Source organism: Nerophis lumbriciformis, linkage group LG19 (assembly GCF_033978685.3).
Source record: "Nerophis lumbriciformis linkage group LG19, RoL_Nlum_v2.1, whole genome shotgun sequence".
Lineage (NCBI taxonomy): Eukaryota > Metazoa > Chordata > Actinopteri > Syngnathiformes > Syngnathidae > Nerophis > Nerophis lumbriciformis.
In genome coordinates, this window is record NC_084566.2 from 6,590,887 (window position 1) to 6,603,783 (window position 12,897).

General features: G+C 43.6%; 1 protein-coding gene across 6 annotated transcripts in view; it reads left to right on the forward strand.

Moving 5' to 3' along the window:
• The window catches only part of LOC133618868 (uncharacterized), a 142,684-nt gene extending 131,168 nt beyond the window's left edge, over nucleotides 1-11,516 (forward strand). For all 6 annotated transcript variants that reach the window (XM_061979648.2, XM_061979649.2, XM_061979652.2 and 3 more), the window contains 6 exons: nucleotides 51-2,361; nucleotides 2,459-2,562; nucleotides 2,903-3,059; nucleotides 3,172-3,290; nucleotides 3,376-3,469; nucleotides 7,364-11,516. In XM_061979648.2, the coding sequence (XP_061835632.2) occupies nucleotides 51-2,361; nucleotides 2,459-2,562; nucleotides 2,903-3,059; nucleotides 3,172-3,290; nucleotides 3,376-3,469; nucleotides 7,364-7,827 (3,249 nt within the window). In that variant the 3' untranslated portion in view covers nucleotides 7,828-11,516. The remainder of the gene's footprint in view (nucleotides 1-50; nucleotides 2,362-2,458; nucleotides 2,563-2,902; nucleotides 3,060-3,171; nucleotides 3,291-3,375; nucleotides 3,470-7,363) is intronic.
• The last annotated feature ends 1,381 nt before the right edge of the window (nucleotides 11,517-12,897 follow it).

Genomic DNA, 12,897 nt, shown 5'->3' on the forward strand with positions numbered 1-12,897 from the left:
TTCTATGCTTCAAGTTTTAAACGTTTACCCTATTTCTGTTTCCTCTTCAGGGCAAAGGAGAGAAAGCGCTGCCAGGGGAAGAGATACCTGAAGAAGAACAAGCCTTGATCCAAAGAAGATCTGACCCACAGGAAGCACAAGAAGTGGTGACAAGTGATGAAGAAGAGGAGACAACACAGCTGGAGGTAAAGGAGGATCAGGAGATGAGAGAGGAGGAGAAAGAGAAGACACAACAGATGGTAGAGGAGGCAATAGACGTCATGGATAGAACGACTTCTAAAGCAGCGGGTGGAGATGTTTGCAATGTTCTCCCAGTCCAAGAGGAAGGGGAAGGTGCAGATGCACTGGCAGGAGATGATGCCACCTGCAACCCACAAGTCATATATGATGACAGATTTCCAGAATCATGTGATCAGAAAGCTGACTCCGTAAACGAGAACCAACCCCATGGAAATGATGAAAGAACTGGAGGAGAGGACAGAGCTGTGGTGGGTGAAGACTTAAACCGACATTTGGATAAAGAAGAAGGGCTGGAGGCTCAGGACATTTACAGGAAACAAGACATGGATGAAGATCTAGAGCAGGACATATCAAAAGTGATGCAAACCAGATCACCCATGTCTTCTTCCTCTTTGCACTTTGAGTCTTTTTCACCACTAAATGAGACTCCGACTAAGACCAACCTTCAAAGTGAGACCTTCAGTCCCACTAAGATCAACGTTCCTTTTGAAACCTTCACTCCCACTAAGACCAACCTTGGAAGTGAGACCTTCAGTCCCACTAAGACTAACCTTCAAAGTGAGACCTTCAGTCCTGCTAAGACCATCCTTCCAAGTGAGACCTTCAGTCCCACTAAGACTAACCTTCAAAGTGAGACCTTCAGTCCTGCTAAGACCATCCTTCCAAGTGAGATCTTCAGTCCCACTAAGACTAACCTTCAAAGTGAGACCTTCAGTCCTACTAAGACCATCCTTCCAAGTGAGACCTTCAGTCCCACTAAGACTAACCTTCAAAGTGAGACCTTTAGTCATGCTAAGACCATCCTTCCAAGTGAAACCTTTACTCCCACTGAGACCAACCTTCCAAGTGAGACCTTCAGTCCCACTAAGACTAACCTTCAAAGTGAGACCTTCAGTCCCACTAAGACTAACCTTCCAAGTGAGACATTCAGTCCCACTAATACCAACCTTCCTTGTGATACCTTCACTCCCACCAAGACCAACCTTCCAAGTGAGACCTTCAGTCCCACTAAGACTAACCTTCAAAGTGAGACCTTCACTCCCACTAAGACCAACCTTCCAAGTGAGACCTTCAGTTTCACTAAGACTAACCTTCAAAGTGAGACCTTCAGTCCCACTAGGACCATCCTTCCTTGTGATACCTTCAATCCCACTAAGACCAACCTTCAAATTGAGACCTTCAGTCCCACTAAGACTAACCTTCAAAGTAGTCCCCCTAAGACCATTCTTCTATGTGAGACCTTCACTCCCACTGAGACCAACCTTCAAGGGGAGACCTTTACTTCCTCTAAAACCAACCTTCCATGTGAGACCTTCACTCCCACCAAAACCAACCTTCCAAGTGAGACCTTCACTCCTACTAAGACCACCATTCCATTTGAGACCTTCAGTGCCCCTGAGACCAGCCTTCAAAGGGAGACCTTTACTCCCAGTAAGACCAACCTTCCAAGTGAGACCTTTTCTCTCACTGAGACTAACCTTCCAAGTGAGACCTTCACTCTCGATAAGACCAACCTTCCAAGTGAGACCTTCACTCCCACTGAGACCAACCCTCCAAGTGAGACCTTCATACCCATTCCGACCACCACTATCCACATGAACCTTGTCTCACCTAGTTCAGAGACAGGAAACAAGTTGGCCTTAAATCTGTCCCCAACTGAAGAACAATTCATACCGTCTCATGAAATAACAACAGAATATGCTGAAGAAGAAACTTACAAAGTGTTAGAAGTGGTTGCTGATGAGGAACAACAGGTGGAGCAAGTATTTGATACAACGGTTGGTGTGGAAAAGGTTACCATTCCATCACCTAAGGAAGAAGTAGGGAAAGATGGTGGTTCCAATCAGAACAAAGTCTGTTCCACATTAGCCCCTGCCTGGCAGAGGTCTCTCTCTGGAGGGGATTCCAAAAACATTCCAGTGTCTTCCCCAACCCCATCTGGAGGTGAAGATGGTGAAGAAACCATCAAGAAGGACCTCCATGTGGATGCACAGTCCCATACACATGCGGTAGTGACTTCTGGTAAAACAAACATGGCTGGTGACAATGATGTCAAACCTCAGAAGACTGTGTCTCAGGACCCAGTCAGAGCTCAGACCTCGCCTGTTGCAGCCAAAGAAGGTGAGGAAACTTGTTGTTTAAACTATGGGTGCCATCTTCTTGGATTAATTGAAAGGAATCAAACTAACCTAAACTTATCCTGCACTCGCTTCTACAGAGAGTTCAGTGGTGGTGGAGGGAAGCTACGACAGTCCCTTTGGAGTTCGACTCAGGAAGACAGCAGTTCTGCACAGCTTCAGCTCAGAGGAGGAAAACACAGAGGTAGACATTTTATTCTGAGTTAAGGTTCTTCTCTTAATAACAGTCAAGTTTTAGGGAGTGATGGAATTTTTCCCATCGCAGTTAGACTACATGGTTGGATGGACAGGTAGATGGGTGCAGGCTGTTTTTTTCTTTAAATATGCAGGTAGGCTAAATAATTTCTTAGCATAATCTAAATGTTGGTTTACAAAATGTTGAATATCAAAGTGGACGCTGGATCCCAATGCATGGAATAGGTTTGGACACCCCTGTCTTATAGCATATCTAGTGCCTCAAAGTGGACACAACAATCCTTGCAGGTGTGAATTTGGTAACTTTTATTTGATTTACCCTCCTTTAGGCACCTGTTGAACCTCCAGCACAGCCTGTCAGCTCTAAAGTCGAGCCAACTGCCATTGTCAAACCCTCCACAAGTCCAGCAATCAGCAACAAACCTGCTCTCCCAAAGAAACCAGATATTCATGGAGACAGTGGAGTGAAAACCAAGCGTGTCTCAGGTGCATACTAATCATACCATTATGACGATATACTGTATCAATATTGACAACATCGGGCCCCAAAAAAACACTGGAACACAAATTCCAATGATACCATGTCGTCCGTTTTTAGAGCCCGTCGCAGTCCGTAATGTTTCTACTGGGTCTGAGTGTCCTAGCTGGATCTCTGTGGCCAGACAGAAACAAAAGATCTATAAAAAAAACTCGCTGGATGAAATGACGGTCAAGAAGGTAATCTACATTTAAATTTTTGTCTCCAATATTCTCAGATCGGGAATAGATGATTGACCGTGTGCTGCTGTCATGTGTTTTTTAGGAGGAACAAGACAAGAAGTCTCCACTGCCAACGTACGTCAGCTCTGCTGCAAGGAAAGAACTCGGCAACAAAACGCCTGAATTCACTGGAAAAGGTAAAACAAAAAAACATGTACACACTTTTGGCCTAGACTCTTATAAAGATTATCAAGATCATTGTGTGACGACTAAAAAGCATTCACACATACAGTAGTATTCTACACCAAAATTCATAAATGTGTGTCCTCTTCCTACTTTGCTCTTTTTTAGTCCTCCTTCTCCCATAGTTTTTAATATATAAATGGAACCATGATTTATAAACTTAATTGGTCCCTGAATATGGTTTGTAAACCAAAAAGTTTGTATAGTGAGTTCCCCATGAGAATCAATGTAAACATAAAATAATTGGTTTTGATAGCGGACACTCCGCTGGACTGCAACATCAAACAGCTTTGTCATTCTTTGGTCACTGTTGGCATGTAGTCCTTAACTCTGACATAATGTCATGTTAATGAGGAAGCTGAGCTTGTTTCACACACGACTCCTTTATTTCAGTATCCTGTTCAACACACATGAGCTAACTTGGCTAACAACTTGGTTTACACTCTCGTGATATAATCCCTGACAGTCCCACAGTAAATGAATAATAGTTCCTTCAGCTGCCACTTTATACATAACTTGCTACCTACTGTAACCATTTTAAGCTATAAGAGTGTAAACTACAAACTATTCAAGATTTTAAAATGGACTCAGACTATATCTATTTTATTTATTAAAAGGGCTTATTTACATTCTTCAGATATTCAATGGCATGTCTTTTTCTAAAATGTTTAAAGGGGAACATTATCACAATTTCAGAAGGGTTAAAACCATTAAAAATCAGTTTCCAGAGGCTTATTTTATTTTTCGAAGTTTTTTTCAAAATTTTACCCATCACGCAATATTCCTATAAAAAGCTTCAAAGTGCCTAAATTTTAACCATCGTTATATACACCCGTCCATTTTCCTGGGACGTCACATAGTCATGCCAATACAAACAAACATGGCGGCTAGAACAGCAAGCTATAGCGACATTAGCTCGGATTTAGACTCGGATTTCAGCGGTTTAAGCGAAATTGAAGAAGAAACTGAAGCTATTGAGCCATATCGATTTGAACCGTATGCAAGCGAATCCGACGAAAACGACACGACAGCCAGCGACACGGGAGAAAGCGAGGACTAATTCGGCAATCGCCTTCTAACCAACGATTGGTATGTGTTTATTTTTAAGTGTTGTAATGTTTTTAAGCTAAATAATTGGTAAACACAGTTTATGTAAAATAATTTACGTAAAACCGCGAGTAATGAATAAAGTTTTCATCAATTAATATATTATGTAGACATACCCTCATCCGCTCTCTTTTCCTGAAAGCTGATCTGTCCAGTTTTGGAGTTGATGTCAGCAGGCCAGGGAAGCTAGGGTCGATATTCTTCTCTTGATCATCTTCGGTGGCATAAGGGACGGTAGAAGCGGTGTGAGCCAAGACATCCAGGGGGTTTAGCTCGCTCGTGTGCGGGAACAAACTGCCGCCATTGCTTGCCGTGCTACCGAGGTTCTTTGTCCCTGAATAGCTCACACACTCCGGCAGATTCAATGGGGGTCTGTCGGCAGATTTCTTTGACTTTATCGTTGGAAATGCATCTGCTTTGAGTGTCGCAGGATATCCACACATTCTTGCCATCTCTGTCGTAGCATAGCTTTCGTCGGTAAAGTGTGCGGAACAAACGACTGACCATTTTCGTCGGCTTTCCCCACAGCCTCGTATTTTGAACAAATTCCGTCCAATTTCTTGCCACTTTCGCATCTTTGGGCCACTGGTGCAACTTGAATCCGTCCCTGTTCGTGTTGTTACACCCTCCGACAACACACCGACGAGGCATGATGTCTCCAAGGTACGGAAAACAGTCGAAAAAACGGAAAATAACAGAGCTGATTTGATTCGGTGTTTTAATGTGTTTGAGAAAATGGCGGATTGCTTCCCGATGTGACGTCACGTTGTGACGTCATCGTTCCGAGAGCGAATAATAGAAAGGCGTTTAATTCGCCAAAATTCACCCATTTAGAGTTCGGAAATCGGTTAAAAAAATATATGGTCTTTTTTCTGCAACATCAAGGTATATATTGACGCTTACATAGGTCTGGTGGTAATGTTCCCCTTTAAATCAGTCGTCCATTTCCAAACACATGCATCATTTTCATTCCTAGTATGATGTTTATTTATTATTTCATACAACATTTTAAATATTTGTTTAAATTGCATCCTGATTAAAAAAAACATATCCTCCAGTTTGTGGCTATTATGATATATTTTCAGAGGATATGCATTTTAACAGCATGTTTTAAAGAGAGTAATGGCTCAACAATTGTTTTTTTTTCCAAACAACACAACAACGTTACAGCAAGCTTAGATGTCAACACGCACATACTCTGGGAGTTTCGGGATCAAACGAGCAGTGGCTTCACCGCTAGTGTTAGCACAAACTAGCAGTGTGAGGCGATCCTTCATTGACTTGTGCCTTCACCTTTGCTGTATTTTTTAAGGTTTTTTTCAGTCCCATTACAATTAAAGACTTGCTCCTTTGCTGATAAAATCCTTGAACTAAAGGGACTGCAGGCCGGAGGTCAAACTAGCTTGTCTCACAACCGAGAGTTATATCAAATCAAATCAAATCAACTTTATTTATAAAGCACATTTACAGCGAGACTGTGAGAGTTTGGGTCATGTTGCCATCATAGTGCAGTCTACACGTATCTCTTATGTTTGACTGCCATCTACTGGTCACACTTTTTATTACACCATGTACCAAATAAAATTGCTTCGAGGTCGTTAAGCAAAACCAGAATTATTGATATAAGGCACACTGTCAAGTTTGAGGGAAAAAAAGGATTTTAAGTGCGCCTTATAGTCCGGAAAATACGTCATATCAAACAATGAATGTCCAAATTGTTCATGGAGGTGTTTGGGGATATTTTCATGTTGCAAAACCGCCATGTGGCCCAGTTGACCAAGAGAGAAGAACATGCTTTGCTTTAGAATGTCACAGTGCACTTTGGAATTGTTCCTCAATGAACCACAGCTCTCCAGACCGCGACAATGGTTTTCTCTTAAGTTCAATCAATCAATCAATTCCTTTATTGTCATTGTCATAATAACACTTAAGTCATACATGTCAACGAGATTTTGTTTGAGCTTTGTCCAGCGGCATAGAAACTGCATTGAAGTGCAGGTTGACCATAGTTTACAGTTTAGCATTGTTAGTAAGATGGCGAATAGAGGACGTGGGGGTGGGAACAGTCGGATGTCTGATGGGTGTTACATTGATGTTGCAGCAGTGCAATGTCCAGAGCACAATTATTGAGGTGGTGAAGAGTGAGGTAATAAGATGGTCCGGGGCAGCAAAGGGGCAGGCTGTTCATTTAGCAGTCTCACAGCCTGGGGATACAGACTGTGAGACATTCTGGTGGTCCTGGTGCGAATCGCTCTATACCTCCTTCCAGAGGGTAGCAGGTTGAAGAGGCCATGTGCTGGGTGGTATCTGTCCTTCAGGATGTTGTGTACCCGCTTTAGGCAGCGAGTTGTGTACATGGCACTCATCTCTGGGAGTATCGTCCTTGTAATTTTCCCCGCCGCTTTGACCACTCGCTGGAGGGCCTGTTGGTTCGCTTTAGTGCAGCTAGCAAACCACACTAAAAAGCCGTAAGTGAGGACACTGCTGATGGCACAGTTGTAAAAGTTTACCATTAGTAAACAGCTACAAGTTGTTGGCTATTTAGACAATAATGGCTGTGTTGTCATTTTCAGTAGATGATACATCTATACTGCTATATAAGCTGTACACTGACTACTCCTGAGTCTATCCATGTTTTGTTTCTACACTATTGTGCATCAAGATGATGTTCTGTAAAAACAAATGGCGGAGGCGTGCTCACTCATCTTTAAGAAATGCTAACAGTGTCTTCTCTCCTGCAGTGAGTTTGTCAGAAAGCAGCAATCCTCCATGGCCTGCGGAGAAGGAGGGCAGGAAGTCTCTGTCGCCTCCTACTCCGGTGCCACCTCAGCCTCCTAAATCCCAAGCACAGTCCTGCCCTGCACCTGCTAAACCACCGGCTCCTCTGGTCACTGCCAAACCTGCATCCTCCCATCCATCCCCATCCTCCTCCGCTCCGGCTCCTCTGAAATCTCCCACTAGCGTCAACCCTCCGGTCCTCTCCAAAACCTCCCCCCCGTCCAAGCCCACGCTCACATCACCTCCTTTTTCATCGAGAGTCAACCCTCCCCTGCCGGGGCCGAGAGCTCCGGCGCTTTCCGCTCCAGCTTCTGTAGCCCCGCGTGGTCTTCCACCTTCGCCCTTGCCCCAAGATGAGCCACCTTGGATGGCTCTGGCCAAGAAGAAGGCCAAAGCTTGGAGCGAGATGCCTCAGATCGTTCAGTGACACACCCAGGTGTGCTCCTCTGCTTCAGTGTTGCGCTTTGAAGGCCACTTGACTCTCCACTAACAGCCTGGATGGACCACACTACGTTTGCACATTAAGCAGAGCTCTTCTTGCTTCCTTGTTGCTTGTAAGCATCTGGCAATCTTCTGTAAAATGACTCCAATCACGCTAACCATTAACATGTTGTCACGTGGACCTTCAGCCATACTTTGAGATCATAAGGTGCCTAAGTAAGGGAAAGGATGGAGGCACCTGAAAAAGTACAGAGGAGTTCCAGGACCACACTGAAGGGAATACAAAGTACAATTATGAGGGGAAAACAATGTAACGGTATGAGGAAAAGTAAAGTGGTTCTTGGTGAATGACAAAACGCCCTCACAAATCTGAAGGGAAAAGTCAGCCACTGTAACTCGCAGCGATTTCTCACGCATAAATGAGTACTTTTTTGTTAAAAAATACTTAATTTCTGTCAAAACTGTCCTCATCTTAACATCCTGTATTTTATGCTCATAATATTACAAATTGATTCCACAGTAGGGAAGGGATTCATACGGACCCCATTGCTGGGTGGATATTGCGTGCGAGGAAGGGGTGGGAGGGTTAATCATTTTTGCAATGCAGTTTTCTGAAAATGATGGAAAGCGCCACTCTACATAATAATAATAATAATGGATTAGATTTATATAGCGCTTTTCTAGACACTCAAAGCACTTTACAGAGAAGTGAGAACCCATCATTCATTCACACCTGGTGGTGGTAAGCTACATTTGTAGCTGCCCTGGGGTAGACTGACGGAAGCGTGGCTGCCTACGGCCCCTCCAACGGCAGTGATTTGGGACGGCAAGAGGCGGGGCGCGAACCTGCAACCCTCAAGTTTCCGGCACGGCTGCTCTACCCACCACGCCATGCCGCCTCCACATAGCAACTGACGCCGTGGTCAACGGTGGAATCGCCACAAAGCATTCGACACTCTACTGCCATCCGGCGGCTGAGGTGAATGATGCACCCCAGCCCCCGCCCCCAATTCATCAAGTTTCATTTGTCAGAAAAGACGTGACTAATGGGGCCATATGCATCCCCTTCCGACTGGAATTGTCATAATGATACAGTTTCTTCATAATATTAATCATATTTAATATAGCACCTTTATTCTTCATTATAGGATAACACAAGCTATTAGGGGTGTGGGAAAAAATCAATTTGAATTCAAATCGCGATTCTCATGTTGTACGATTCAGTATCGATTCTCATTTTTCAAAAAATCGATTTGTATTTTTATTTTTTTATTAATCAATCCAACAAAATAATACAAAGCAATACCATAACAATGCAATCCAATTCCAAAAACCAAACCCGACCCAGCAACACTCAGAACTGCAATAAACAGAGCAATTGAGAGGAGACACAAACACGACAGAACAATCCAAAAGTAGTGAAACAAAAATGAATATTATCAACAACAGTATCAATATTAGTTACAATTTCAACATAGCAGTGATTCAAAATCCCTCATTGACATTATCATTAAACATTTATCAAAAAAAAATAATTAAAAACAGAACAATAATGTCACAGTGGCTTACACTTGCATCGCATCTCATAAGCTTGACAACACACTGTGTCCAATATTTTCACAAACATAAAATAAGTCATATTTTTGGTTCAGTTAATAGTTTAAACAAATTTACATTATTGCAATCAGTTGATAAAACATTGTCCTTTACAATTATAAAAGCTTTTTACAAAAATCTACTACTCTGCTTGCATGTCAGCAGACTGGGGTAGATCCTGCTGAAATCCTATGTATTGCATGAATAGAGAATTGTTTTGAATCGAGAATCGCGTTGAATCGATATTGAATCGAATCGTGGGTCACCCAAAGATTCGCAGCCCTACTAGCTATTCACAAAAAATTAAGGATATTTAGCTTTCTGGTGAAATTTCAAGATGAATCTAAACCAGGGGTGTCAAACGTACGGCGCGAGGGCCAGATCAGGCCCGCAAACAGGTTTTATCCGGCCCGTGGGATGAGTTTGCGAAGTATAAAAATGTACCTGAAATTTTTGAATGAAAGAAACAGCTGTTCTAAATGTGTCCACTGGATGTCGCAATAGCAATTCTTTGTATCTTTGTAGATGATGCTACATGCGTACAAAATAAACCACATGATGTTTGTGCACCAGTCGAGGAAAATGATCAAACTACATAAATAGCATCCTGTAATTTGATTTTGACATTTTTTTTTATCTTGATTGATTGAAAATGAACACCAATGACTTGACTGAGGAACATTATCACATAGGAAAATAATAAGAAAATATAAGTAACGACAAATAAATTACTAACCGCAACATGTAAGTTTAAAGAAAACCTAACAACATTATGATTTGTACATTTGTGCTTGTTCTATTTGTAAACAAAGAAAACAATCTGACGTCTTTATTTTGAAGTTATCGTGCCGTGATTTTACCAGTCCAGCCCACTTTGGAGTACATTTTTCTCCATGTGGCCTCCGATCTAAAATTAGTTTGACACCCCTGATCTAAACCATACAATAACCTTTACAGGCGAACCTAAAACTTCTGAATGGAAATGTCCAAAGTTTCCGTACTTTTGAACACCAAAACTAAAACCGGTGTGATCCGTGCATCAACCAAAATACATTTTCACAGAAAAAAAACTCTGTAACTCTAAGCTCAGTGGCCACTTTCCTCTGACAACATCCTTTGGAAGCGTGATGGCTGCTGATTGCTTGTTGAGGTGTGCTCTTTGACTCATGTTGTCAAAAAGTAAACAGCTTGATGAAGAGTACTGAAAACACCAATTGTATTGATACAATTATGGATCACACACCTGTTGGCTCCTTGTAAGAGAACAAGTTGTGTGAGAAGTAGTGAGCCATTGACATTCAAATGTTTAGACAAGGTCAAATGAGGTTCACCTGCACATTTTAGTTTTATCCTGCATTTTTTTTGTGAGTAGTGCAAATATTTTTTTACACCCAATATGTTGGCATCTTGTCATTCTATTAATTTATTCTCATAGTTGTATTTTTGTTTCCTTTCCATTGTGGCCGTGATGATCCTCGCTCAGACAGAGACGGGGACACTGCGATGTGTTTCGTACTCAGAAAAGAGGCAAAGTAGCAGTTTGTGCAAGTGCTTACTTTAGGAGCTCATACTTTTAAGGAATATAAACCACTTTTAAATCGTAAGCGCATCCAACATCAACTAATCAAAATGTGTTCATCTGTGCTTAAGGCAAATATTGCTGTCATCACACAAGCCACTAAAACCAAACTTTTCTAGCGGTCAATGTATTTTTAAGTCTTTCTTTTGGGTGTTTTGAAGCTGCAAGTGATGATGTGTCAGCATCTTTTAACTTGAGCTTAAAACTTTTAACAATGATACTTTTTTTTCAGTATTTGTTTATTTGCATTGCCATTTGATTATTGTCTATTTTCTCATCACTACCGAAAACGATGTTACTGGTAGTGAAAAAGCAGCCGATATGTGGAGATCCATGTGCTGCAGCAAGGAAAGCAAGAAAGGTTTCATTGTTGGTAGCGGATTCATCTAATATCTCACACGCTTATGTTGTTTGTGTTTGTTCTATTTTGTATTGCCTTGGAAAATTTGTGGTGTACATACGAGGTGCAGTAAATAACAAATTAAATCTTTTTTTCTGTGTTTTGGTGTCACTTTTGTGTGAAAGTGTCATGAAAGGGGCCTGAAAATAGAAAAGTTAATTTGGGTGAACTATCCATCCATCCATGGTCGTGGAACTGTGGACCAGCTCTATACTCTCGGCAGGGTCCTTGAGGGTGCATGGGAGTTTGCCCAACCAGTCTACATGTGCTTTGTGGACTTGGAGAAGGCATTCGACCGTGTCCCTCGGGAAGTCCTGTGGGGAGTGCTCAGAGAGTATGGGGTTTCGGACTGTCTGATTGTGGCGGTCCGCTCCCTGTATGATCAGTGTCAGAGCTTGGTTCGCATTGCCGGCAGTAAGTCGGACACGTTTCCGGTGAGGGTTGGACTCCGCCAAGGCTGCCCTTTGTCACCGATTCTGTTCATAACTTTTATGGACAGAATTTCTAGGCGCAGTCAAGGCGTTGAGGGGATCCGGTTTGGTGGCTGCAGGATTAGGTCTCTGCTTTTTGCAGATGATTTGGTCCTGATGGCTTCATCTGGCCAGGATCTTCAGCTCTCACTGGATCGGTTCGCAGCTGAGTGTGAAGCGACTGGGATGAGAATCAGCACCTCCAAGTCCGAGTCCATGGTTCTCGCCCGGAAAAGGGTGGAGTGCCATCTCCGGGTTGGGGAGGAGATCTTGCCCCAAGTGGAGGAGTTCAAGTACCTCGGAGTCTTGTTCACGAGTGAGGGAAGAGTGGATCGTGAGATCGACAGGCGGATCGGTGCGGCGTCTTCAGTAATGCGGACGCTGTATCGATCCGTTGTGGTGAAGAAGGAGCTGAGCCGGAAGGCAAAGCTCTCAATTTACCGGTCGATCTACGTTCCCATCCTCACCTATGGTCATGAGCTTTGGGTTATGACCGAAAGGACAAGATCACGGGTACAAGCGGCCGAAATGAGTTTCCTCCGCCGGGTGGCGGGGCTCTCCCTTAGAGATAGGGTGAGAAGCTCTGTCATCCGGGGGGAGCTCAAAGTAAAGCCGCTGCTCCTCCGCATCGAGAGGAGCCAGATGAGGTGGTTCGGGCATCTGGTCAGGATGCCACCCGAGCGCCTCCCTAAGGAGGTGTTTAGGGCATGTCCGACCGGTAGGAGGCCACGAGGAAGACCCAGGACACGTTGGGAAGACTATGTCTCCCGGCTGGCCTGGGAACGCCTCGGGATCCCCCGGGAGGAGCTGGACGAAGTGGCTGGGGAGAGGGAAGTCTGGGCTTCCCTGCTTAGGCTGCTGCCCCCGCGACCCGACCTCGGATAAGCGGAAGAAGATGGATGGATGGATTTCTACCGCTTGTCCCTTTTGGGGTGGCGGGGGGTGCTGGAGCCTATCTCAGCTGCATTCGGGCGGAAGGCGGGGTAAACCCTGGACAAGTCGCCACTTCAT